Source organism: Phoca vitulina, unplaced genomic scaffold (assembly GCF_004348235.1).
Source record: "Phoca vitulina isolate PV1807 unplaced genomic scaffold, GSC_HSeal_1.0 scaffold16, whole genome shotgun sequence".
Lineage (NCBI taxonomy): Eukaryota > Metazoa > Chordata > Mammalia > Carnivora > Phocidae > Phoca > Phoca vitulina.
In genome coordinates this window covers 15,255,129-15,282,099 of record NW_022589719.1, presented here as the reverse complement: position 1 = coordinate 15,282,099, position 26,971 = coordinate 15,255,129, and the positions used below count along the sequence as shown (strand labels likewise).

Genomic DNA, 26,971 nt, shown 5'->3' with positions numbered 1-26,971 from the left:
TCCTTCTATGAATTTCAGGTAAAATTAAAATTTAGTTGTTTTTGTGAAGTAATCTTTCAGGGGTTTTCTGTGAGATGACAGATCTCTCTTCTTTGTACTTTTTTTGTATTTTTCCTTTTTTTATTATTCTCTTAAAACTCACTTTACTGATCAAATTTGCCATTCTATGAGTTATTGATAATAACAGCATCTACCATGTATTGGCTAAGTTTTGACAAAATAATTGAAGTTTTATTTTAAAATAACTTTATTGAGATATGTTCCACATATCATAACATCCACCCATTTCAAGATATTTATACACTGATATTCATAGCAGTCTTATTCACACTAAGCAAAAGGTGGAAAAACCCAAATGTTCTTCACTGGATGACTGGATAAACAAAATGTGGTCTGTATACAGAGGAATATTATTCAGCCTCAAAAAGGAAGGAAATTTTGGGCGCCTGGGTGGCTCAGATGGTTAAGCGTCTGCCTTCGGCTCAGGTCATGATCCCAGGGTCCTGGGATCGAGTCCCACATCGGGCTCCCTGCTCAGCAGGGAGTCTGCTTCTCCCTCTCCCTCTGCCTCTCCCCCTGCTTGTTCTCTCTCTGTCTCTCTCACAAATGAATATATAAAATCTTTAAAAAAAAAAAAGGAAGGAAATTTTGACACATGCTACAACATAGATGAACCCTGAAGACATCATTCTAAGCAAAATGATTCAGTCACAAAAGGACGAATATTGTATGATTCCACTCACCCGAATTACCTAGAATAGTCCCATTCGAAGAGGGCGAAAGTAAAATGGCTGCTGCAGGGGCCGTGGGGAGCGGGGGAGGAGAGCCTCTGCTTGCCCGGGATAGAGTTTCAGTTTGGGAAGATGAAAACATTCCAGGGATGAATGGTAGCGATGGTTTGCACAACAATGGGAATGTACTTAATGCCACCGAACTGTACACCTAAAAATGATTAGAATGGCAAATTTTATGTATATTTTGCCACAAGAAAAAAGAAAAAACTGCAATTTCAGATGTACAGGTTAAGTTCCTTTTAGTAACTTTACGAAGTGATGGAACATCATCATTAATCAGTTTTAGGTAATTCTCATCCCTGCAGTAAGATCCCTGACACCCATCTACAGTCAATCCCCATTCCTACCCCACCCCTGAAGCGACCACTAATCTACCTTCTCTCTCTATAAATTTGCTTTTTCTGGACATTTCGTGTGTATATATGGAATCACACAAATTGTGGTGGTTTCTTTCATTTAGCATAACATTTTTGAAGTCTGTCCGTGATGTAGCATGTGTCTATAATATGTTCCTTGTTTATTGCCAGATAGAACTTCACTGTGTGGATATACCTGGTTTTGTCTACCGCATTCGTCAATAGATAGATGTTTAGGTTGTTTCTAGTTTTTGGTTATTACACATAATGCTACCAAGAACAGTCATGATTTTACCTAACCCAGAGACAGCTTAAACCTTTTCTATGCCATATGTATGCTTACATATATGTGTGTAAGTATGTGTGTATATATGGGGGTGTGTGTGTGTGTGTGTGTGTGTATAGGTTTTTTTTCTCTCTAATCCTGCAAGGCAGGCAAAATTAGCTGCATTTCACAGAAGAAAAGAGAGGTTAAATAACTCGTGAAAAGTCACCCAGCTAGTTTTGCTGGGCATGGACAAAGGTCTGACTGTCCGCAGTGACAGGGGTGACAGAGGAGAAAGAGGTTTAATCACTAGCGACCTCTGGGTTCTCAGTGGAGTTGGCCCCCTACCATGCGCTCACAGGCTCTCAGGCGGCAGGTTTTGGGGACCTAGCCTCACTGGCGGGGATCCTCACAGAGGGCATTTCCCTCAAGTAGAACCACTTCTCTATGGGAAACCAGGGGCTCCAAGGGGCCGCCCAGCAAGCTCCTGCTTTTCCCAGTGACTGTAATTCTGCTTGGTAATTTAGATTACATTTTCCAAGGGTAGGGGAAGAGTTTACCACAGTGGTTAAAAGCAAGGCCTCTGGAGCTGGACTACGTGAGTTCGCATTCTGGTGTTGCCACTTAGTTCTGTGGCCTCGGGGCAAGTTATTTACCCTCTCTGTGCTTCAGCTTCTTTATGTGTAAAATGTGAATAATAATGGCATCTACCTCACTGGGTTGTTATAAGGGTTCAATGAGATGATAGAGAGCAAAGACTACACCAGCACCTGGCCATAGCAGACCCTGAATAAGTATTGAATGTGGTTAGTGTAGTTACTTGCTACAGAATTATCCTTGGAGTTCCAGAAGCTAAGAAGACACACAGGGCCCCTGCGTCCTCTTGGCTGTCCATGAGCACAGCACATTATGCCCCAAACTTCAGTCTGTAGGCTTTTCCAGTGGTGCCTGCCCAAGTAGTAAGAGGAGTGGCAGTTGATGACCATTGTCCCTGAGAGAAAGTGTCCCCCTGGTAGCTCATGGGCAGAGAGGGCTCCCGCCCAGACTGTCCACTTCAGAGAACACTTCATTTCATGGTTTCCTCCAGCTTCCCCTGCCACCCTGACGAGCCTGTCTGTTCCCCGCTCTCTCCTGGGGCTTCCCCACCTCTTCTGCTGAGCCTGCTGCCTGTCTTCCGCCTCCAGACAGCTTGTGTTTTAGGTGAAGACCAGAGCTAGCAGTGGCTTGGGAAGGCTTCTCTGGGGGTTTTCTGCTCTGGTTCCCACCCACCCACATATGCATGGATTCAGTCTGGAGTGGGTGAGTCTCTTCTAGAACTGCTGAGCCATCCCCTTCAATTCCAATGGAAGGACTTAGCAGAGCTAAATCTGAAACTGGGTAAGATGGCACTCCTTAGCAGCAAGCCGGCTGATTGAATCAGGAGTGGTTTCATGATTCCTGAACTTGACCATATTCTTGAGAATTTAGACCGAAAAATTCAAAGAATCGGGCTGCAGTAGTCCATTAATAGGAAGTTCTCTGTACCTCTTGGGGATCAGGTATATAGAAGAGCAGAGCATTTATACAGAAGTGTGAGTGTGTGAGAGACAGACAGACAATCTTAGGGTCTTAGCTCTTGAAGCGTTTCCAGTCCAGAGTCCCAGCAGTACCCACAAAATGTCCTCCCTTTGGGCTAAAACGTACTATTGTGCCCTCAGGGGCCCTCTCCAACTGGTTTAAAAAAGCACACCACAGGCAGCAAAGCTGTGATTAAGCTCATTGGCAAGAGGTCAGACAGAACTAGGTTTGAATCTTCTCTATCATTTTCTTAGTTGTGTGACCTCAGGCAAATTGTTCAGTCTCTCTGAGCTTCAATTTCCTCGTCTAAGGGGGATGATACAGTTGACTTCAAAAAAGCGCTCAGATGATTACACAACATAATGAATGAAATCCTCAGGGTGGTGCTTGACATATAGTTGATGACCAGTAAGTGATAATTTAAGTATTATAATTTCTACCTTCCTTTTGAATAGACCTTTTATCATTATGAAATATGATGGCTCTAAATTAGCAGCACCAAATTTCTTTTGCTAGTATTTACACAGTATATGTTTATACTTTTAATTTTCAATCTGTGTCCCAGTATTTAAAGTTGTATCACTTATAGACAGCATATTGTTATTTCTTCACCTGATGTGACCGTCTTGGTCTTTTTGTTGGAGTGTTTAGCCCATTTACATTTAACATAATGACTGCTATCGTGCTTGTCTACCATCTTGCTACTGGGTTGGCCTTTCTGGGGTCTCATCCAAAAGCCCAGGAGGTTTGCCAAAGCTTCTCCCCCCCTCTGCAGGACTCAAACCTCTGGCTCCTCGGCATGATGCAGCAGCTGAAATCTATTTAGCTCTTTGGCTCCCCAGCTGTTGTTCTCTGCTGTGCTCAGCTTAGGAGTCAGCCAACAACTGGAGGGAAACACGTATGCAGATTTCTCATGCGGTCCTCTCCATCATCCTCCCTTTGAGTTCCAGCTACTCCAGCAGCCTTCACCTCTGATCTCAGCCCAGTAAGACGGCAGCTTTCTGCTCTCATCCACTCCTCCCACCCCCACCCAACCCGTGATTTGGGAAAATGCCTTCGGGAAAAACCAAGATGACTGTACATTTCGCCTCTCTTAGGGATCACAGCCATTCAGACTTGTGCTGAGTGCTCTCCAGCTCCTTCAAATAGTTGCCCTATATATTGTGTCCAGCTTTTATCATTATCTTGGCAGGAAGATTAATCTGATACAAGCCATTCCCCTCTGGCTAGAAGCAGAAGTGTTACACTACTTCCATTTATTGAGCCCTTCTCAAAACTGCCTTAGAGTGGGCATCAAAAGTTTCTGTTGGCAGGCGACTGACTTGATCCTAGTTCAGTCAACAGGGAGAGGAATGACCTTATAAGTTGGCCCCCAGGGGCGCTTTGGTGGCTCAGTCCGTTAAGTGTCCAGCTCTTGGTTTCAGCTCAGGTCATGACCTCAGGGTTGTGGGATCGAGCCCCGTGTTGCACTTAGTGTGGAGTCTGCTTGTCCCTCTCCCTCTGATCCTCCCCCACCCCCGCTCATGCTTTCTCTCTCCAAAAAATAAATCTTTAAAAAAAAAGTTGGCGCCCAGACAAAGCTGAGATATTTAATTGATATCAGACTGAAGTTTAGGCATTTGTTAAAAGTTATGTGGCCCCGAGAACCTGCAAGAATTTAGAAGCCTCTATTTACAGTGCTTCGGATTCTTCTCAGAGGCCCAGACCTAGGCCAAAAGACCATGGAAAATAAGAACCAATTTAATGTGTGACTTGGTGAGAGGGGCATACTTCTGAAGGGAGACTGAAGAACGAGGCAATTGGATAAGACAATTGCCTACAAGGTCACGTCTCTTAGGTTATGAAGTTAATGAGTAAGCAATCATAAACAGCATCCAGTGTCTCTGGGGATTCTGACAAGAGTCAAATACGCTTCACCAGTAAACTCAGGAATGTGAGGAACACTCGCCAAAATTACTTGAAAAGATGTTTTGGTGTCCTTAGGTCAGGGTGAGAAGAATCGCTGTGCATGTCTACAGCTCTGGGTCGCATACCCAAAGGAAATTTCTGGTCGTTAGTAACCTGGGTGAACGGAGAAGGTCAGTGCCTTCTTTAGTGAGTGGTTTATCAGCCAGGGTCTAGTCAGGGGGCAAAAGCCGCATCTACCAATGGAACAGAGAATTTAACATACAGAATTGTTAATCAGGTATTGGACAAGTCAGCTGGCAAAGAGGAGACATGGAGGAATCTCAGAAGTGGAGAGTGCAGGAAGCAGGTACCACCCTTAGAAGGAGGGAAACAAAAGCCCCAGTTGGGGATGGTTGACTTCGAAAGGGCTTGGAGGAGGGCCCAGGCCGGCTGGTGCTGCTGGCTCTGAGGGGAGATGTCCTGAGGCTGCCTGTGGGAGGAAAAGCTGCAAACTGATCCCAGGTGCTGCCACTGGGCCCACCTGTCCTGCCCCAGGATGTTGACAAAGGCAGGAAACAGGGATGAGCAGTCTCTTCTCACTACCCCCACCCCCACCCCAGCCTCCCAGCCGCCCTCCAGTGCCTCCTACAGGCGGAGCCCCACAAAGCGGAACTGGGGTTTCGGACTTCCAGCCCCAGCACAACTGGTTTTAGACTTCCAGCCCCAGCATCCCAAAATGCGGAAAAGGCCTGAAGCTGAGAGACAACAGCTTCACAACCAGCACGCCAGGAATTTTAGACTCAAGTGTGGGAAGATTTAAAAGAAACAAACTAGAGCACTAAGACTTTTATGTAAGGAAGGAATCTATGCATAGTTGGTACTTTAGACACATGTGGTATTTAAGAGAATAAGGCCCTGATCGGTGACAGTTTTATAATCCATTTTAAAATGTATAATTGAGTAATTAATTAAGACTTGTGATTTTTTATGGTGTCATCTAAGCTTAAGTAGAGTGTAAAAACATTTAAAGTGTTCCTTATTTATAAGCTTAATTTATTAGTTTCTATAAGAAGTTAGAAGGGGAAGATTTTATATACTGTCAGAAAAACTGAAGTACTTAAAAAAGAAATATTAAATTTATAAATGTATTTAAAAGTGTTTGAAGTGCTGAGCTAAGCTTGTAAATAGGACCAAGCGTTATTTAAAGAATTCTCCAAAATTAATGCTAGAATCTGCTAGACTTATAAATAGAATAATAAAATTTGTGAGTTGAACTTAAAAGCCAAAGAAAGGCTCTTAAATTTGTATCTTAAATTGAATATTGATTCTAAAGACATTATTAACTGAATTATTTATTAAATGAATACTAATTATTAAACTTATTAAAATACTATTTTTAAATCCAAATTTAAACTTAACTAAATTTTTCAAGAAAAAGACCCACTGAAATCTTTTCTGCATAGGAAATCAGCCATTCAGGACAGCAGACTCTCCCCACCCTCACTCCCTTCCCTCATGAGGTTTTTTTAGAAGTGGCTGGAGAAGAGCAAGAGAGGCAGCTTTGCTTCTCCACTCTCTGGAAACCCTGAAACCATCTCACCATGTAGCAAGCTGAGGAGGATATGCCCCTGGCTTAGTTGTTCTGCTTCCTCATCCTCTACCAAGCCAGGACACCTCATGGAAGAGAGGAAGGATGGTCACTGGACATGGGGTAAAAGAACCCAAACCTCAGTTTCCCCATCTGCAAAATGAGGGTGATACCTGCCTTGCACAGTTGTTGTGAGGGTCCGTGTAGTGCTTGGCACACCAGGGCAGAGTTTGAAGCTCCCTTTTGCTGGATCTTTCCTGGGTTAGGGCCAGGAGGTTCTTGCCTGAGCACACTGGCCAGGAATACTCCCGCTTACTTCTTGGCAGGAGAACTTCTTCAAAGACCTGGCCTCGTGCCAACAACAGGCACATGTTCCGGGCCCTGAAGGAATCAGGCCAGGAAGGAAGCAGCCAGCTCGGGAGCAAAGCACCAGCCCTGTGCACAGGTTAGCGCTGCACAAGGACTGGCAGCCTCGGGCTGGAGTAGGAAGGGGGGGCTGCTGCAGGGAACGGCTGAGACCTGGCCCCCATCCGTGTTCCCAGGTCACTGGGCCACGTAGCCTCAGCTGGAACATGCTTAGAGAGCAGCATGGGGAAGGCCTCTGCCTGCGGAGAAAGGAAAGGGGGTAGAGGTCTTTTGTACAAATAGGTGGGAGGGAAGGAGTAGCAGTCAGAATTACCGCCGTCCCATTAATTCGTCCAATGCACCTGACTTAGAACTTCCTCTGCATTGCTAAGCCCTAGGCAGGCAAACACAAATCCCACATACTGTTGCCTTCCTGGGATAGCACCTGCACACGTGTGGAGGCAGAAACATCTCCTACCTGGAGAAGCGGTCGGCAGGGCCTGCAGGGAGAGGGGGCAGCTTCCAGGACACCGAACCATCCAGTGAGCCTGACACCTGTTCACAGGGAGTCACAGAGCAGCAAAGGAGGCTAGAAAGGCAGCTGGGGTCAGCTTGGAAAGGACCTTGAAGTCACGTTCAGGTGTGTGGATGTTTTTGGAAACCTGGGAGAAGTTCTAACTATTTTAGAAAGATCCGCTGGGGCCGCCCATGGGGAGAGATGGAATCTGGAGGCAAACACAGGGAGTACCCAGTGGCAGAAGTCCAGACGGGAGGATGCGGGCCTGACAAGCATATGAGATTAGAAATCGGAGAAAGATCTGAGCAAGAAACTCCAGAATCCTAGTGAGTGTGGGAGTCCGGGCCAGGGTGGGTGGAGGTCTGGCTTGAAGGCCCCTGGACACCAAGACCAGCACCCACCTGCCCACTGCAGTTTCATCTCCGCAGGGCCCTGGGCACCCCCTAAGGTGGCTTTTCTCCTCCCAGGAGAGATGCTAGCAGTCCAGATGGAGATCATGCTGTGCTGTCTGGGTGGGCCCAATGGAATCACAGGGCCTTAAACATGGGAGGGGGAGACAGAATGTAAGCTGCTGCGATGCACTTGATTTGAGAGGGGCTCCCCCCACCGTTGCTGGCTTTGATGCTGGAGCAGGTGGCCCAGAAGCCCAGCATACAGGTGGCCTCCAGAAGCTGGCAAAGGGGAGGGAATGCATTCTCCCCAAGCCTCCAGCCAGGGGCACAGCCCTGCCGACACCTTGATCTTAGCCCCATGAGACCCACGTCAGACTGCAGCCTACAGAACTGTGATAATGAGTGTGTGTGGTTTTAAACCACTCAATGCCATTACCATCTGTGGTCACTTGGGATGTCAGGGACAGGCAACAGAAGCCGATCGTAAGGCTGGCTCGAGTCAACTGCAGAGAGAACTTCTCTAGCCACCCGACCCAGGGCCGCCCTCTCCTCTCCCCCCGCCACTGCATTCTGTCATTTGATGTCCCCCAGTGTTGGTCATTATTTGAAATGTATCTGTTGACCTGATCACCAGCCTTCCCCCGTTGGATGGTCTCCAGGAGAGCAGGCAGGCCCCTTGCCTGGCTGTCCGTTGCTGCATCCCCAGCACTAGAAGGGCCTGCAACGCGATGGCAGCTCCACACATACTCGGTGGGTAGCTGAGCAGATGTAGGAGTCGATGTGACAGTGCACCGATGAGGTGAAATCTGCCGAAGCACAGCTCTCTCCCACCTTATGGCCTCAGAAGGCTCAACACGAATGGACATGCCCCACTTTGCATCCCCCAGGATTCCCAATCAGTTTGGGTCACACCGCGTTGAATGCTCTTACTAATAAGCCTTCAATCTCAGGTCAACTCTGCTCCAGCAGTCCTAGGAAAACCTAGGCAGAGAGTAGCAGATTATAAAGTTTCCATCTGCCAAACAGAATCGGAGGGGAGTATATGAAGAGAGAGTCCATGAGGAGTCACGGTAAGTGTCCCCTCTGGGTCAAACGCTCGGGAAGAGCCCAAGCTGGCTTTAGAAGAGGACTGGCCTTCCCAGACTGTGTTCGGTGTTTTTCAAGCTCTGCAGACAAGCTGCTTGTCCAGGAAATGACCTGCCAGTCCAGCTGAGGATGGCAAACAAAACCCAGGGGACACCGGCCGAGGTAAGGCTGCTGCCGAATCCTGGAGCGGAGGCAACAGGAAAAGGGACGTGGAGGCAGGAAAGGCCAGCAGAGAGCGTGAGGACAGGATGCATAAAGAGCCCGGGGACTACGGCGCTTGCAGATCCAGTTAAGCCACACAGCACGGGGACAGGATGACGTGTACAAAATGATGTTTATTGAATCTATTTTGGAAACAGACAACATGAAAGGTTTTTGGTTTGTGAGCTCACCCAGAGCTTGGAGTCGTGATAGCTTCCTGTCATTAAAACGCAGCCACCAGAAGATCCTAGCTTCGTCTCATAAAGGGGAGAAAAAGTGCTTGCCAGCACCCCCGCCGTCGCGCTCGCGACAGGTCTGATGGCTAAAATGCCCATCAACATCAACAAAAGTGTCTCTGTACAGTCTGAAATATCCACGGCACAGGATCAGGCACAGACATCAAAGGTGAAGTTGTAAACTGGCTCACAGTCAGCAATTAAGTACACTGGGTCTACACTGACACTCCCGTTCCCAGCCTGAGCGCTCACGTGTTTAACCGATGGTTGCTGGCCTCATCAGGGGCGTTTAGTATAAGGACAAGGCATTTACAAGCGTGTGTATCATTAACGTTGGAAACTAAAAAAGCATACCCAAGCATGATTAATGACTTCGCCTGGATCGATAAATACTAGTCCCGAGTGCCAGTAAGCACAGACACCAGCAGTCAAGTAAATCATCATGTTGTTACTTACTGATGTTCTTTTGCTAATGCACATTAGTCAATTTGTGGACTTCATCCAACACATACACAGAGCTTATTTTTTGTTTGAAATTCTCAGAAGGTCTCCTTTGGACATTTCTCTTCCACATTCTCTTAGAAGAATAAAAATGAGACAACGTTTTAAACTAACTTTCCAAAAGTACAAGCCATCCAAAGCATGACTCTGGTCATATTCCAGCTCTTCACCCAGAAGGGATGTGCCGTCAAGGCTTAGATATGCTTAGAAGGCCGCCTTCCCTGCTGGCAGCTCACACTGTCCTCGTCCTCTCCCAGCCACCTCCTGCCATATTGGAAGCCAAGCTGGCTCATGTCTCATTAACAGTTTCCAAAGACTAACAGGACACCTAGAAGGTACCAGAAGGACTCAGGAAAGCCTTCTCTTTTTTCTGGAGCTGTTATTGGTGGGGCCAACAGGCAAATACAAAGAGAAGAGGGCTTCTAGGTGGATAAAAAGCCCAGACCCAGAGGGAGCAGTGTCAAGGATTCAGCACAGTACCAAAGCCCGCTGCCCCAAACAGCATTTTGAGAGCTCAGATGTTAGAAATTCCAGGCACTTCTTTAATCACAGGGAACAAACCTCTCTCCAAAAGGTCCTGCCCACATCTCCCCCCATCTGCCCCTACTATAAAGCACCGAGACATTGCATTTGCTACGACCCTCTGCTCTTGAGGCAAACGGAGCCTCCCTAACTCAGTGCTACGGACCATGATGCTCACAAACACAGGCCATTCTGGATTTAAGTCCAGCTGCTTCCAGCACTCTGCGGCTGATGAGCCCTGCCCACCACGGATCACCTGCACCCTGAACCACTTCCAGGCTCTTTTCCTAAGGTGGGGGGGGGGGGGTTGTTTATTTTCTAGTTTGAAGACACATGCCCTTGGAAATGAGCAATGCAAGAACCTACGTGCAAATATTTGCAAACAATTTTTTTTTTTTTGAAATGCGCATTAAAAAAATTCAAGTCAAATCCAGGAACAGACTACTTGGTTGACATCCACTGGCCCCGCACCCACAACAGGAAAATGGTCAGTTTCTGAAATGAGAGCGGAACAAAGGCACCAGCTACTCCACCAGGGAGGTTAGTTCCTTGAGCTTGGAAGGAGGCCAGAGAGGGGAGTGCCGAGGCTTCATCAAAGAGGACGTTTCTCCAGCCGGGTGGCCCCCCGGGGCCAAAAGTCAAAGGCGGCATGTAGGATCTGGATACTGAGGAGAATGATCCTCACCCACCAGAGGGACAACTCTTTTCCAGGAATTCTGAAAGTAAAACAGGAAGGCACGCTCCCAGCGTCGTGCTTGGCAGGGACTGCTGCCTGCTTTCGCTCCACCCAGAACAGGGCAGGAGAGGTACCGCTCTACCACCTCTTTTCTCCTGGCAGCCCCGCATCACAAGAACCTACAGGGGATCTCCGGAGGCCAATGCATCCTTGCGGGCTTCGTGTGTGGCTTAGCCGACCTCCCGCTATCCTCAAGCCAGCGGCCCTGGGCGATATGGTCGGGAGCGTCGACAGCACTGATCTGGGGGCAGGGCCCGCAGAGGAGGATCCGGAGTCAGGCAAGCAGAAAATGAGCATCAGGCAGTCAGGTCTGTGTGGCTGCCAAGAGGGGGGTCACAGTCACGAAAACAGAGAGGTTCACAACCGGGACACTTGGACTAGGCCTCCAGGAGGAGCCCCTTGGGGAGCTCCGCCCCGCCCGCCCCTGCCCCGGGGGATGGAGCCTGCTCACGCTGGTGGTCAGGCCGGGGCTGGGAGGTCCTGGGGGTGGGCATTCAGCCGAGGGAAGCACAGTTCAGCTCGGAGTCCCCCTGGCTGCCCGCGGCCCCCTGCTGCAGGGCATCGGGGCTGTCGGTGATGTTGGGCTCGCTGGAGCACTGCCGGTGCGGGGGCAAGAAGCTGGGCGGCAGGAGCAGGCCCTTGTCCTCCCCACCAGGCTCCTCACCCAGGCCCGAGTGCATCATGGTGGCCATTGCCAGCAGCTGGATGTCCGAGTGGGCGTTGGCCACTGTGTGCCGCCGGACGCCGCCGCACTTCTCCAGGTAGGCCTCCCCCTCCTGCTCCGCCAGGGGGGTCAGAGCCGTCTCATTCAGGGGCCGGCTGAGGGCGGGGGTCGGGCAGGCGTAGCTCAGGACCGCGACCTTGGGCCGGACCCTGGAGTGGCGTCTGGCTGCAAGAGAAAAACCAGCAAAGACTGTCACTGGGGAGGGGGGGCAAAACCTGCTCCTGTGTTTGGGGCAGCAGGGACGTGGTGGCTCCATGCCCAGGAACAGCTTGAGGTACTCTTTAGAAACTAGGTCTTGAGGTACAGACGTGCGGAAAGGCAGGGGAGGAACCTGAAGCGTGGACACGCGGGGACAGAGCGGGGGTGCCCCAGAGGGCTTCCCAGGGTGCGTCAGGTTCTCTTTCCCAGCTGCCGCCTGAGCTTCACTGCATTCGCCCTACATTTCCTTTCAACCAGTCTCCTCTAAAGGCCTGGGCACTGGCTGGACCAGCTTCTAGAAGACACGCTCTGGCTCTGTTCAGCAGGAAGTAGGGGCCTCCCCGGTGACAGCAGATGACTTAGCCCCTCAAGCCTAAGTCCAGCTTAGGGGACCTCAGCTGTCAAAGCGAGGGCCGTGGGACATCCTCCAAATCATCCTGACCGGGACCACAGTGCCCCTCCCACCAGGTCAAGGGGCTGTGACCTGCGTTCTGTTCAAGTCATATGCGATTCCAGCAGCCTTTGGCACCATCAAGGGATGGGCGAGACTCCGCAGATGGCCCCGTGGAGGCAGACCCTGAAGACGAGGCCTGGCCACAAATTATTGGAAAACCACTGCTGCCTGAGCACTCCGCACATTCCAGAAACTACGCTAAGCCTTGACATGCAATCATCTTTTGACTCCTCCTAAAAACTGACCTTAAGTCATGATATGCTATTAGCTCCCACTTTACAGATGAGAAAACGGAGTATCAGAGCGGTGATAATTGACCTACGTGCACACAGCTAGGCCACAGTGCAGCTGGGAGTGAAGTGAGGTCCCACTGCAGACCCTGCTCTTCCTAGACACCCCCACACGAAGCACACAGAACTAGAATAGGCTGAGTATCTCCAGGGAAGGACAAGGGGTTTCGAGGCAGGAAAAAGCGGATCCATGTGTCAGGGAGGACGTACACTGGAGCTGGGGGGAGGGACAGCATCATTCCAGATGCTGGACACACACAGCATCTCTGGTGCTGAGCCAGGTGCACCATCCGGCCACAGCCTGGCTGGAACATGGAAGACATGAAACAGTGGAGATGTGCACAAACAGGCAGGAGGGCCCTTGATCACAGGAGGGCCCTTGAAAGCCAGATGGAACCTTCTGTGATCAGACAAGCCGTGGGGGGACGGGGCAGGTTGGGGGTTATGCTCCAGGAAGATGCACTTGGCAGGAGCTACGCAGGGTTGGAGCCTGAGGGGCCAGAAGTAAGGAAAGCCAGGGCCACGACAAGCCTACATCCTCTCGGTCTCGGGCCGGTTACCTCCCGCTGCTCCTTAAGAGGCACCGCACCTCTTCCCCCACATCGGCACTGCATCTGTATCATGAGCTGGCTGGAGGACCCCAGTGAGAATGGAGGGCCGAGGACCAAGTGGGTTCTGTTACACGTCCCTCTTTCTACCAGTGCATACCTCTCCCAGCTGGCCAGCCGCCTACCGCATCTCATCTGGCCCCGCTTTCCACGGCTCCCACGTCCCTGAGACCCTGAAGACCCCAAAAGAAACCCATCCCTTTCTCAGCAGGGGGAGGCAGTGGGCAGGAGGGGAGAAGCATGACGGGGTGGTGTTCCTGCACATGGACAGGATCCCAGGGGAAGACCTAGTTTCTAAAGAGAAAGCAAACCATGCGGCTCAGAGACCGTCCTTGGGGACACATGGCCCACTCTGCTTTAGTTTACTCTTGGCTCTTCCTGTGAGTCTGGAGGGCCCGGACACACTCCGTCGTCACTTCCAGAGCTCATGCTCCTAGATGGGCATTGCAGTGAGACCTGCCATGGCCATCTGCAAGGCTCTCAGTGGTTCCTGTCACTTGACAGTTTTATAGGTCCACATATACGCACAGATGCACATCCAATGGCGAGAGGATAAAATCCTAAGTCTTAGGACTGAGTCACCAAGTCTGTTGGCTCTGAGCCCCAAGGGAGCTGACAGGTAATAATAATTACTTCTCAAAACCAAAGAATAATATGTAGAATTTTCCTGAGTGTTCCCATCCATTTTCTCACTGCTGAGTCCCTATCTCCCTTTGAAACACCAGGGCTCTCCTCACTCTTCCCATTGTTCAGATGAGGAAGACTGAGGCTCAGCCCAATCTCTTAGGCTCTGAACGGCAGTGCCCAGACCTTCCCCACTGCATAATACTTTGTCTCAGGGCTCCACGGATGCCCTCGGAAGACACATTCCTCTCGGACGCCATGAACAGCAAACGCTACCCCCCAGGAGGTGCTGAACAAGAGGCTGGTATTGGCCAGGAGGGCTGGGTCAGTGGCTCTTCTCTTTGGGGAAGAACGAATAGGAGACAAAATGGCCAGGAGCAACCGAGAAGGAAGAATCCATGCCAAGCATTGGCCGAGGTTCTCTCGGGAGAATGGGGGCTCATACCCTCAACGTTTCTATAATGTTCCCACAGTGTTACAATAACCATGTATTACTTTTATGATCACAAAAATCGATAACTATAAGACAGAGGCACCAGAAGGGTTCAAAGAAGCCGGGGTCCCATTAAAGAACCATCCTTAAAAATAATGCCCTTGAAAACAATTCATTTGTCTCCTGCTAGCCATTAGAAGCAAGCACCTATGATTGGCAGTTGCAAAATCTGTTGTGGCCCAAACCCTCAACCAGCTGGGCCGGAGACTGGACTAGACGGTTCGGTGAGCCTTTCTCACACGCAGACCCAGGAAGAGAAGCGAGCTGGAGCTAAGGCTGGGCCCAGGACACAGGGTAAGCTGAGGGCCTGGAGGATAGATGGTGGACCCACGCAGCATCTCTAGAGGAAATGACGATCTGTTTGATGATTTCCAGGGGCCCCAGCCCGGCAGAATGAGCCAGGAAAGGTGTTTCAGATGGGTGCCTGCCGTTATCCGTCTGTCTCTCACACTGAGTTAGCCCAGAGGCCCAAAGTCCTTGGGGGTGTTAACAGGGAGCAAAAACAAGAGAGGCCCCTTCAGCTGCTGCTGAGAGCTGGAAACACAGTGGGGAGGGGTCCCACGACACCTGCCTCCTCCTTCAACAAACACTCTGAGCTGCGACCTGCAAAACACTGCGGTCACTGCTGAGAGGGAGAAATGCGAACCTGTCACGGGACCCGCCACAGGGGCCCGAGCCCAGCGCGCGTGCGTGTACGTGTGTGCCTGTATGGGGTGGGGGGTAGGGTCTTGGGAGCAATCACTAGCTGAGCATCTACTGTGGGCGAGGTACTGTGTCAAAAAAGGAGGTGCTTCACTGCCATGCTCGTCTTCTGACCATTTTGCAGAAAAGGAACCTGAAGTCAAGATGCTAATTAACCTTGCAGCCAGTTAGCGATGGAAGCAGGATTCAAGCCGAGGGCTGACGGTGGAGCCCCCGCTTCTGCCCCCTGGGAAGCCTGCACACAGAGATCTGTTAGAACAAGGTCAACAAGTACGGAGTTACCGAATCACTCTATTGTACACCTGAAACTAATACAACGCTGTATGGTAACTATAATGGAATTAAAAAAAGACAAGGTCAACAAATGACAGGGTGGAGGTAAAGGCAGGAACTCGCTGGGGAGCCAGGAGGAAAAGTCCTAAAGAGCAGTCATTTCGGAGGGGCCTGCTCCAGAGCGACTGACGGACGGAACCCAGACATTCACTCACTCACTCCCTCAGAGCCGAGAACTGTGCTAGGGCCTGGGGTACGAGGGTCCCCACATGTTCCCTGCCCCCAGCGAGCTGACAGTCTACGGGGGAGACGGACAAATTATCAGGCAGGACCACCCAGCACGGCAAGCACCAGGATGTGGTCTGGGCTCCCAGGGAGAGGCACAATTTTTCATCTGGAGTGATTCCAAGGAGGCCAGGCCACCCTCTAGCTGGGGCCCGTAACACAGCAGGGAGCAGCTCTGCCTGGGTCCTGTGCTCAGACAGGGCCCCTTCTTCCTTCTCTGTGCTCAGCCCTCTGCAGCTCAGAGACATCAAGTAACTTACTCCAGGCCACACAGCTGAAGCCAGGCCCTTGTGGTTTCAAGGCCCTGTTCCTTCTGCGGCCGGCCCTGCCTCTCTCCTGATGGCTCTTCCCTGCTCATGACTCACAGGAGCGGCCTAGGACTCTTCTGCCTTCTGGGTGGAACGTTCTGGTTCCCAGGACTGGGTGTGGGCAGAACGGAGACCACAGGGGCCGCTGGGCTATGTTGAGTCCCCTGGGCAGACAGTGTTCCCTCGATAAGCTCCCACCAGACTCCAGAGCCAACCTCAGACAAGCACGTCAGCTGCGTCCCCAGTGGGGTCAGGCCACATACTGGGCTGGGAGCTGAGACAGCTACCCACACTGGTGCTGCCCGCTACCTTCCCCGCCTCCTTCTTATTTGTACCAGGGAAAGCCAGGCCCTGCCACTCAGAGAAGGAACTCTCCCTTAAAGAGACTGATGAAGCTGTGGGCACCTCCTGGGGGCTGAAATGGGTCCTTTCCTTGTAGTGGTGCTCTCTGAGCTGGGAGAGGCGCCGGGTCCTGCCACCACGGCTAGCACCCACCTCCGGCCCGCCTCCTTCTGCCTTTCACACGGGGTGGGGCCGGGGGGCCTTTATTCCTTCCTCACTCCCCAGGCGCCCCACTGAGCTCTGGCATTCATCCCCTTGCACCCGAGCGAGCAATGGCAGCTCCTTTCAAACCCCCAGAGAAGCAGAGCCTGGATGAGGCGGTCCTCAGCCCCTTTGTGGGGGACTTGGTTCCCAGGCCTTTGATCTCCCAGGCTCGCAGGAGTGGCCGCCATAATGTGGGTATTGTGACCTCCGCACACCAAGCCCATTGTGGGCATCTCTCTCCAGGCCCAGGCACCTGAAAGCCCATGAAAGCCTACTTGTCACGAGGAGAAGTTACAGTATCTTGAGGAAAAGGGCCCTCCCCCTGGAAACACAATGGAGGACGATCTGTGGGAGGCCGGGGCTTTTGTGTGGGAGAACACAGCATGCTGAGTGTTCTGCGTGTTTGCTCCGAGGGCCCTGGAAGCAGCCAGGGCAGTAGTCTGGAAGCTTTGGGAACTAGAAAGGTAGGATGTGGGCCCAGCCTCTGACCAATCTTTTTGGTTTTTTTTTTTAAAGCTTTCACTCTTCCTCCCACCTCCACATCCCCACCGCCCCAGGAAAGTGACTGCTCTGGAACAGAGCCATCCATCGTACGCCGTCCTCCAACACGAGCCTCAGACTCCTCTCTCTCTCCTCCAAGCCTTGCACGTCAGTGGGTGAGGCTCACTTCTCAAGCCCATCGGCCTGGCTCAGAGGAAGAGACTCTTCCCAAGAATCCCCATGGGGTCAGACAGGCCTGGGCAGGTGCGCCTCCCCCCCAGAGAAACCACTTCTCTGGCTCTGGTTACCTCCCCTAGGAGGTTTCTTCCTGAGTCTGAGACAGGTCAGCACAGCAGCCACCCCTCAGCAGGCCGTACCAGGAAGACCAGCGTCTGGGCAGCACCTGCAACAGGACAGGCAGAAGAGCGGGCTTCCGAGATGAGCCCTCCCACTGCCCTTGGCCACTCCCAGCCCTGGGTGGGCCCTGAGTGGACCATGGCAAAGCCCTCCTGTGGCTTTACACTTCGGTTGGTGATCTCCACACTCCTCTCCTTCAGGCGGGACAGACGTAAGTTATGGCCTCTGTTCTACTGAGGGGAAGACTAATGCCCAGAGAGTCCTCACTTTATCTGGCAAAGGGGTGTCCTCAGCAGGGAAGGGCTCCATTGTGACCATTTGAGCTGTTTAGTATGCAGAGGTTTGGGGTGAAATGTCTGGCCCCGGAACTCTGTTGGGCTAAGGAATGAGGGGGAAGAACACCTCCTCAGCTGCCCCTCAGTAAAATCACAATCACCTTCTGGAAACTGACAGGGGGAGGCTGGGGTGAGGGTGCAACCAACCTGGGGCTTTGAAATCCCAGCTCCAATAGCTGAGTGACCTTAATCCTCATTTGCCTCACCTGTGAAATGGGTACAGTGGTGCCCACTCTGTGGTACGGTATCCAGCCCGCCCGGCAGAGTGCCTGCCCAAGATGTAGTCTGTGGCCTGTGCCTTCCCTTGCCACCAACCACTTTGTAACTCTGAAGGTCTTTCAGTTCCTCAAAGGCTCCAACCTCCTGTTCCCTTCCTCCTACCCCAGAGCCCTCCCAAAGATCCTTCCCTTTGCTTGGGATAGCTGAGCAAACAGGGAAGCAAACAGGGACTAATTCAAATTCATCCTACAGGACGCATCTCAGGTATCACTTCCTTCGGGGAGCCTCCCCTGATTTCCCAGTCCGGGGGAAGGGCCCCTGCCGTGGGCCCCATGGCTGATGCGCTTCCCCCGATCAGAGTCCGTGCACACTAATGAGTCATTGTGATCTCTTGTCTGTGACTTCCTCACTGGCCCGTGTGCACCACAGGGCAGAGACGGGTCCATTTAGTCATGGGTATCCCTGCAGCACCTCACCTCACAAGGTACCTGGGGGGGGCTCAGGACACATTTGCTAAAATAATAATAATAATAATAACAATAATAATAAAAAACTATTAAAAAAAAGTCATTTTCTGCCCCTCCTGAGACAACAGCCTGGAGGCGAGGCTTGTCCTTGGTATAAGAAAATCTCGGGCCTTTACTTTATAATTTGCCAAAAGTATGTATTATTCTGAGCTTAACCGGAAAGCCAAAGGCATCCCCTCTTAGAGGAAGTACTCCCTGAACAAACTTCCAAATCTATCCTTACTCCCGGCTCCAGGCCCGGCCGATGGCCAGGTCCCCGCCACGGCCCAGCTCACCTGCTTGTGTCCTGACATCTGCCTGGATCGTCCCGCCCAAGCTTGGGGAGCTGGTGGGCCGAAGCCAGAAGGCGGGCTCCGGGGAGGGCAGAGCACGTGGCCCCCCGCTCACGGCTGCCGGCTGTCCTTCAGCAGGCACCGTTACTCGCTCTGGCTTGTACCAGCTCCTGGGGGGCATGAGTGAGTGAGCGAGGCAGGAAGGAAGGGCGGGGGGGAAGGACCCGGCAGGCGGGCTGGGGCCAGCACCCCAGATGTGTGGCGGCCGTGGCTACGCCGGTGTCTCCAGAGACACATGAAGCGGCCAGGAAACCTCCCAGCCGCCCTGCTTTTCCTGCAGCGGTGAGGCCCAGGAAGGGGCAGAACCTCACTGGACACTGTGCCTCTGCCCTTTTCTCTGACGCTCAGCTACAATTCCACTGAAGCAAGGAGAGCAGGGCAAAAGATTCCAATTTCAGGGAATCCCTTTCCGCCCCTGCGCCCCTGTACAGGCGCTGGTCAGCCCTCCCTTGGGGTACAACTGACTGTCATCCAGCTACAGATATGTTTTGGAGTACCTACTATACGCGGACCACATCTATATGCGTCCCATTAAGGCTGCTGGAGATAGGGACATTCCTGCATTTGGGGGGGCTCTCATTTCAAAAGGTAACTGAGGAATGTCTCTTATGATAAGCCTATTATATGGCTATTTCCCCATCTGGACTGCGGGTTCACGGAGAGAAGGAACAGATGCAATTCACCTCTAGATTCTCCGGGGTGCCAAGTGCAGACCCTGACACTGATGCTAGTTTTAGAGCCACCAGCCGGACTTGTCCCCAGTCCAGAAGCGCCTTTCCCTGGCGTGCAGGCCCTGGCGGTACCTATGGACAAGGAGGGGCTGGCGAGGGGGGGACAACAGCAGCTCCATTTCATCTGGCCGTACACCAAACGAGTTGTCTTCCCATTTCAAGCTGCTTTCAAGGGAAAATCTACCACAGGTGGTTTTTCCACTCAAGTGTGTGGGGGGCGTTGCAATCAGGCCCAGTTTCTGGCTATCAGATATGGGAAAATGAACACTGCAGGAACACGGAAAAGATCAAAGCCACTAGTCAGAGAGGCAGATCAGACAAGCAAGACCACAGAGGCGCAGTATCAGTCCCTGGGGAGAACTCGTCAAGCGGGGAGGTTACCCCGACGCAGGCCAGCGGGAAGCACGGGTGATTAACATGCACAGATTAGCCGGGACCCACATGAGAAGCAAAGCGCTTGCTACACAACCCAGGCTCAGGAAAACATCGCGGGCAGCATTCTCCCCGAGGCCCCCGCAGCCTGAGAGCCTCGCCCCTTACCTGACATGGACATGGGACCCGAGACGCCGCGGTCCTCACTGATGCCCAGGAAAGGAGACACCACTTGCTTCACCAGTTCCTCCAGCTGCAAGTAACCCTCACTGGGGCCTGTGGGCTCGTGAACACTCTGGAAATAAACATCCAAGAGAGACAAAGGTCAGTCAAAAGAGGCCAGGGCCAGCTTGGCACTCAGCGAGCAAATCCCGCCGGCCCTCCCGCTACATTCAGAGCCGTGATACCTGCAGACAGCATCCTCGTGGCTGGAATGAAGGAATCTGAGGCCCGAAGCCCCAGTCACTTGCCATAGGTCACAGTGATCAGAACTGTGCCCCGCGGCGGCTTCTCCCATCGGGCCCCAGCCACTCGGAGCAGGCGGGACTGTCCTCACGCCAGCTCCAGGGTTGAGGTCTGACGGGTCCCAACCACAGTAATCCCAGCCCACCCTCAGAGTGGCTGCTTCATACTTGGCATGCAGGCACTTCCCTAAGCACTTTACATGGACCAAAGCACGGAGGCCTCTCAACAGCCCGAGGAGCCAGGTGCCCTCATCATCCCCCTTCTACAGATAAGAAAGTTAAGACCCAGAGGGCTCATGTAACCCAGGACTGGAATGCAGGCTGTTTCGGCTCTGAGCCCATCTTACTGCCACTTGTTAAGGAGGCTAGAAAAGAAAGGGGGACAGAATATGGAAAAATCCAGAACAGTAGAAGAGAGAGTCCTGTGGAGCTAGACATACATTCACCCCAAGATGAAGAGTTAGTTCAACAGCCCAACATGACAGGCGTCCTCAGGGCTAAGCCTGAGCAAACACCAACTAACACAAATGACAACGCTCAAACACCTTTAAAAAGGAGACCAAAAGTGACCCAGGTTCTCTAGAAGACCAGCAGACTCTTAGGGACTCCAATTTCTCGCTGGAAAGGACTTGAAGCCTTGCTCTGTGTTGAGGGGCTGCAGGGGGGCAGAGCTGTGCTCAGCCCAACAGGGTGTCCCACCAAATTCTGAGAGCGGAAGAGAGGTTACATCACCTTCACTTAAAAAGTAGAAACTCCCCACTGTGCTGGAGTTTGGGGGGATTGGAGGAAAACATGGTGGGGGAGGGAAGCGAGAAGGGCCCGTCACACAGGCCGGGGATGGCTGGGCGAGGCGGGGGCTCCCTTGTACCCAAGCTGACTTGGCCCCTTGTCAACGCCATCCCACAAAGACAGGGCTGGCTGGGGGCGGTGGAAGGGAGGGGTTTGGCTTAAGGAAACACAAAGGAGGCTGGGGAAGGGGGTTCCGGGGCAGAAGACTTGGGGTTGGGGCTGGGAAGGGGTCAGAAGGGAGGACATGCAGAATGAACAGGAGTGGGCCTCCGACCCACGGTATAGTACCGCAGTGAGGGCTGCCCGGGGGGAAGGCAGGAGGGTTTTTCCTGCCCCCTGGGCTCTGATACCTAGTCCTCAACCTGGGCTGAAGCACTGGACAATCTAGCAGTGGAAATAAAGGGGGAAAGCCCTGGGGGTGCTTCAGCCAGGAAGGGAATCCTCAAGGCCGCAGAAGGGAGAGGGGAGCCTTCCTCGGGCTCCCCGGAAACCACTCAGGCCTCAAGAGCAGGGCAGTTTCAGCCCCAAAACCACCTCGACTGGTGTTCAGAGCTAAGGAAACTTTTTTTTTTTTAATTCAATATTTTCCTCCTTGATATTTCTTGTCTGCCTTCTCGCCCCAAGCCTTCCCCCCACTCAACAGAGAGGGACAACAGAGAAAGAAGAAGAGGCAAGAGGTGGGGTGAAAATGGGTAACATGCGCATGCTTTGAAGCTGGATGGGTTTCTCCCAGGGCAGCGGCCGACAGACAACCTGACAGCCCTCAGCCTGGCTGCCGGACTGGCCACCTCTTTGCAAGGCTCAGGGCAAAATGAAAATGTGGGCGGGGTTCCCTTGTTCAAAGATTACTAAGCATTTCAAGATGGCGACAGGAGAGAATAAACCAAGCACAGGACCCTGCTTGGCACGGGACCCTGGGTGACTGCACGGGGGCCCCTCAGAAGGCACTGTCCCAGGATGATCTCAGGACCTGGCTGCACCTGCCAGGAGGAACCAGATCTCTATGATGGTCAAAATCTCTGGCTCAGCCTCTCCCTGGGGCAGCCTGGGGACAGAAGCATACAACCAGAACAGGGAACTTGGAGACCCTTGCACATGTCGGGGAGGGAGGGGTTTGTTCGGGGACATTTTGGAAGAGCACCAAAAAAGGGAGACACGAAGGCCTGAGGAATGGCTCTTTTCGCTGTATGAGAGTCAGGCCAGGAGAAATCTGCCCCAGATCTCGTGGCACTGGGGCAAGTGAGGGCCTGGGGGGAGAAGGGAGCAATTCTAACTGGGGTCCTGATTTCCTGCAGTGGACATGGTCCAGGGGCATTGAGATCCAGCAGCTGCGCCCTGCTACTCAAGAAGATAGATGAGGATGGGCCAAAAACCCCTATTCATCCCTGTCACATTCCCAGCTTTACGGCTCCCAGAGTAAGGAAGAACAGGGGCCAGAACTCGCCCCACGAGACCCTCCAGGAAACAGCGCCAAATGCCCGCATGAAAGTGGACCATCTTAGAAGCTTATGCAATCTCTCCCAGGGCCCTGGGGCGCTGCAGGAGGGAGGCCGTGGTATCTGAGCAAGGCTGGCTGGTCAGGTAGAAAGAGCAAGGGCTGAGGAATGGGTGACAGACCCACTCTCTTACAAATTAGTATGTGACCTTAAGCTGCTTGGCCAACTCTTCTGAACCTCCACCGCCTCTGCGAAAATAGGACAACAGGGACTGTTCCCTTGCTCAACTTCCCAACCATCTGTCACAACCACAGAGCTTCTCTGACTGTACTTCTTTCCCTCTGCCAAGAAATAAATCCCTGCATGATGATCACCATCAGAGGACTGGAGGCCAGAGACCTGGGGTTGGTCCCGCTCAGGCCCTTGCTAGCTGTGCCGTCACTCACTGGGCACATGTTTAGTTGACACCTACCGCGTGTCTACCATGCGATGGGTGCTGAAGGTACAAGAGGGAGGAGAACGTGGGCAGACCTGCCTTGACCGGAAGGGGGCTGTGGGTCCCGGGAGACCGTGTTCTCCACAAAGGGAACCCAGGTGCAAAGACTGTTTTGCCCCAGGGAGAGGCAAAGGTGATCAGTGTGACCAGAGGCTCCAGGTGAGGCTGGGGAGGTGGGAGGACCGGAGGCCGGAGTACAGATCAGGCCATTCTCCTAAGATCACCGGGAACCCCATGGAGAGCAACGTGGGCTGGAGGCTACGGAGGATGAAGGAAGTGTCTCCTAGAGAAGCAGGCTAACCCCCCAGGGGCTGGCAAGGGAATGATGGCAGCCGTCTGATATGGCTGTTGGGTTGTCCAACATGGGAACATGTTTTTCATTAGCACAGACAGAGGCCTTCCTGGGCTACTATCAGCAGGCGGGGGCCCTCACCCCAATTCTCCCTCCAAGGAACAAAAACAAACAACACCAACAACAAAAGAATTAGCTCTCATCCTTAAAATATCATAAATGGAAATAAGAGGGAGAAAGCCCAACTTTTCTTTCCCAGTCTTCCCATCTGAACCCCAAAGGGGTCATTTTCTAGACTCCTCACTTGGGATGCAAGCTCTACTTCATGCTTCTCAGACACGAGCCCCCCCCCCCCACACTTTCCGAACCCCCCTCCTTCTCCTTCCTGCCCGAAAAACACCTGACCTGCTTTTCCAGTCAATGAAGAGCACCCTTATCCTATTAGGTAACTCTTGCTCCTCTCAGAGTTCAGGAAAGGCGGAGAAGGTCCAGAAGCATGGCCCAGCTCAGAGAGCTGGAAGAGAACAGCAGCTGGGGGAGGGGGAGACCAAGGCCCCAAGCCTGCTGGAGGGCAGTGGGGTCACCGCCAGCCTGAGCAAGGATGATACCAGCTGCCTTGGAGAACAGCTCAGACCCGATGCTGTGGGATCTGAACTTATTACAAAGGTGGAGGCACAGGAGCCCTCTTTTGGGGGTGTCCCTGGCCACATCTCTGTTTCATGGGAATTGTGCACCCCTATCCATAGGATTGGGCTCCCTGAGGCCATATTTATGGTACTTGACCCAAGGTCATGGCTGATTGGCAAAGGAGAGTCGTGTAGCCGGGGCTAGACCAACCCAACTCTTTCCCCTGAGTGTCCACAGCTCTGAATCCTACTACCACTTGCTGAGGGACCTTGGACAAGCACACACTTCCTGGGTTTCCATTTCTTTGCCTGGAAAATGGGAATAACAATACTATCTACTTCACGAAGTGGTCATTTGGATGATCTGATTCAGAAAACACCACACAAAGTCCTCGGCCTGCACCAGGTACACAGCCAGGAACTGGGAGTGTTAGCTTGTCTTCCTACTGTTGATTCGGAATGGGGATGAAGAGGCGACCGTCCGGGTCACCACTTGGTGGAAACGCATGAGCTGTGTGCGTGATGCCACGTTTGGTCAGGTGCAAACCACAGTACTGAGCACAAGTCTGCAGAGGGAGGGGGAAAGACAGAGACACCCAGTCCAAGAGACAGCGGGCAGGGCCAACAGAGGCGGAATCAGAGAGAGACAAGGAAAGACCAGCAAGTGGCGACAGGCTGGCTGCTTTGGGGCCTGACATGGTCTCGCTTCTGGTTGTAGTCTCTTAGGATGCCCTCCTGCCCCGGGAACCTTCCAGTGAGCTCCTGGTCTGGCTCGAGCTCACCTGCAGGAGGCTCTTGCCGTCACATGCTACTTGAGGCTCCCGGGCAAGGAGGGAGGGTGTCCGCTCCCTGAAGGACAGGACTGTGCCTCTCTCGCCCCCCACCCCCCACTGGGATCCCAGCATGCAGCACAGCGCCAGGGGCCTCGCAGGGGCTCGGAGGTACAGCAAATGAACAAACGCACTAAGGAACAGGAACGACGACACTGAAGCATACTAGCTGAGCTAAGGTGCTCAGGTCGTTTGGTCCCTCCCCCGTCCCACAGGGTCTCTTCCTCCCCCGGCCTGGTGGCGACGTCTCCAGTGGGGTCTCACCCACCTGCAGGATGAGCAACATCTGGACAATGGATGAGGGTGGCTGGGACTGGGCCAGCAGCAGCAAATCACCCAGCTTCACCTTCAGCAGGACCAGGTCACGGAAGCCCAGCAGGGAGATCTGGCGGATGGTCAGCTCCTGGCCCTGGAGAGGAGAGAGGGGGCAGGGCCGGGAGGTGAGAGCCCGCTGGATATGCTGCCGGCCACACGGGGTCCAGGACAACCAGTGTGGACAGAACACTAGGATGGGACAGGACGAGGTGTCTGCAGAACTCGGGGCGGGCGGGGGGGCTGCCAAAGAGTCAAAGACTTGGCCCCAGTCCTTCCCAATGAAAGCTTCGTTTAAGATAAGGTGTGACTCAACCTGCCTAAGTGACCCAAGATGATACAAGACACATCAATGGGGGCCATGCTGTCATGAGGGCGGGGGGGGGGGGGGGGGAGAGGACGGAAAAAGGGGGGGGAAAGGGGGGGGGAAATGAGAGAAAAGATCAACACCCCCGACCCCCACCCCCCACCCCCACTTTCAAGGCTGCTTCCTCAACCCTGTTCAGTATGTGAGCACCTAGCTCGCGCCAGGCCAAGAAGGAAACCACAGGGACAAGCCTGACCATGCACGGTGTGGGCGGAGGGTGAAAGGAACTCCTAATCCTAAGAGCTACACTTACTAAGCTCCAGGTGCTAGGCATGACTCTCAATATTTTTGATGGAACTAACACGATTAATCCCACCCTTTGAGACAGGTACTGTTATTAAACCTACTTCACAGAGGAAACACCTAGAGCCTAGAGTTACGGTTCTATCCCCCGGGTAGAGCTGGGTCTCAAACCTTAACTATTTGATTTTAGGGCTCCCAAAGTTTCCCAAAGCAGAAAGAAAGGAGGGCCTCTCTCCTAGACTCTCCTTTGCACGTATACACACGGCACACACCAAAAATGGGCTGCTCTTGGTGGAGCCAAAGAGATCATGAAGGTACCTGCCAAACAGGATGTCGCTTTTCATCCCTCACGTCTGCCAAGGCTTAAGGAAGTTTTACATTTCCTAGAAGTCCTTAGGGTTTCACAGAAATGCAGGCAAGAGTGGTTTTGCCATCTCCGCATGCCCCTACCCCTCTCCCCTCCCAGTCCCCAGAGATGCATACAACCGCCAACTGGCGCCTTCCAGGCTCGGGTCAACCACCCCCTTCCTCAACTGCCTTCCCGGCCCGCCTCCAGTGGCAGCAGGCCCCCCTCCGCCAACTTTGCCTTTTCCAAGACGCTACAGTCCGCAATGACCTCCAACCTCGTAGCTAGCTATGCCCTCATTTCATCTCCCAGGTCCCTTTCGCCTTCTAAGGTAGGAAAATGAAGGCAAGCTTCCGCCCCCTTGCACACAGTAAGTACTCAAAAACACATCTGTCCACCGAGGAAGTAGGGCTCACACAGACACCCATACAGACGGGGCTCTGAGGTGGACGGAGCTGGACTGACAGACACCTCGGCGTGTTACTACCGGTAGTGAAAACCCCTAACTCCGGGCTTCTCAAGGTGGGGTGTCTGGATCAGCAGCAGCACTTGGGAAACTGTGTGTGGGGAAGGGGGTGGATTGGGGCAATATCAACTATCACCGGAGCTTGCGATTCTTCAAGAGAGGCAGGATGCGTAACATCCTCAGACCCGCACAACTGGTTTCCTGCCTGGATATATGCCAACGAGGGCCCTTCTTGGCCATCCGATGACTGTACCAGGGCCATGCCCACTCAGATGCCACACTCCCATTCTAACCCATCTGGACACCCCCACCTTGGAATTCCATGCCCACGGGGTCCTAAGACAGAGACCCAGGTCTACACAGCCCCTCCAGTAGGGTTGCCAAATGAAACAGAGAATGTCCAGTTGAACGTGAATAATTTTTTAGTAGAAGTATGTTCTAGATATTGCATTATTCATTGTTT

General features: G+C 52.7%; 1 protein-coding gene across 1 annotated transcript in view; it reads right to left on the bottom strand.

Moving 5' to 3' along the window:
* Positions 1-8,324: 8,324 nt before the first annotated feature.
* Positions 8,325-26,971, bottom strand: part of PRR5L (proline rich 5 like) — a 142,827-nt gene continuing 124,180 nt past the window's right edge. Inside the window, exons 7-9 of the mRNA XM_032413917.1 lie at positions 25,043-25,183; positions 20,010-20,136; positions 8,325-11,872 (exon numbers count right to left, since the gene is read on the bottom strand). Coding sequence (XP_032269808.1) covers positions 11,478-11,872; positions 20,010-20,136; positions 25,043-25,183 — 663 coding nt within the window. The 3' untranslated portion in view covers positions 8,325-11,477. The remainder of the gene's footprint in view (positions 11,873-20,009; positions 20,137-25,042; positions 25,184-26,971) is intronic.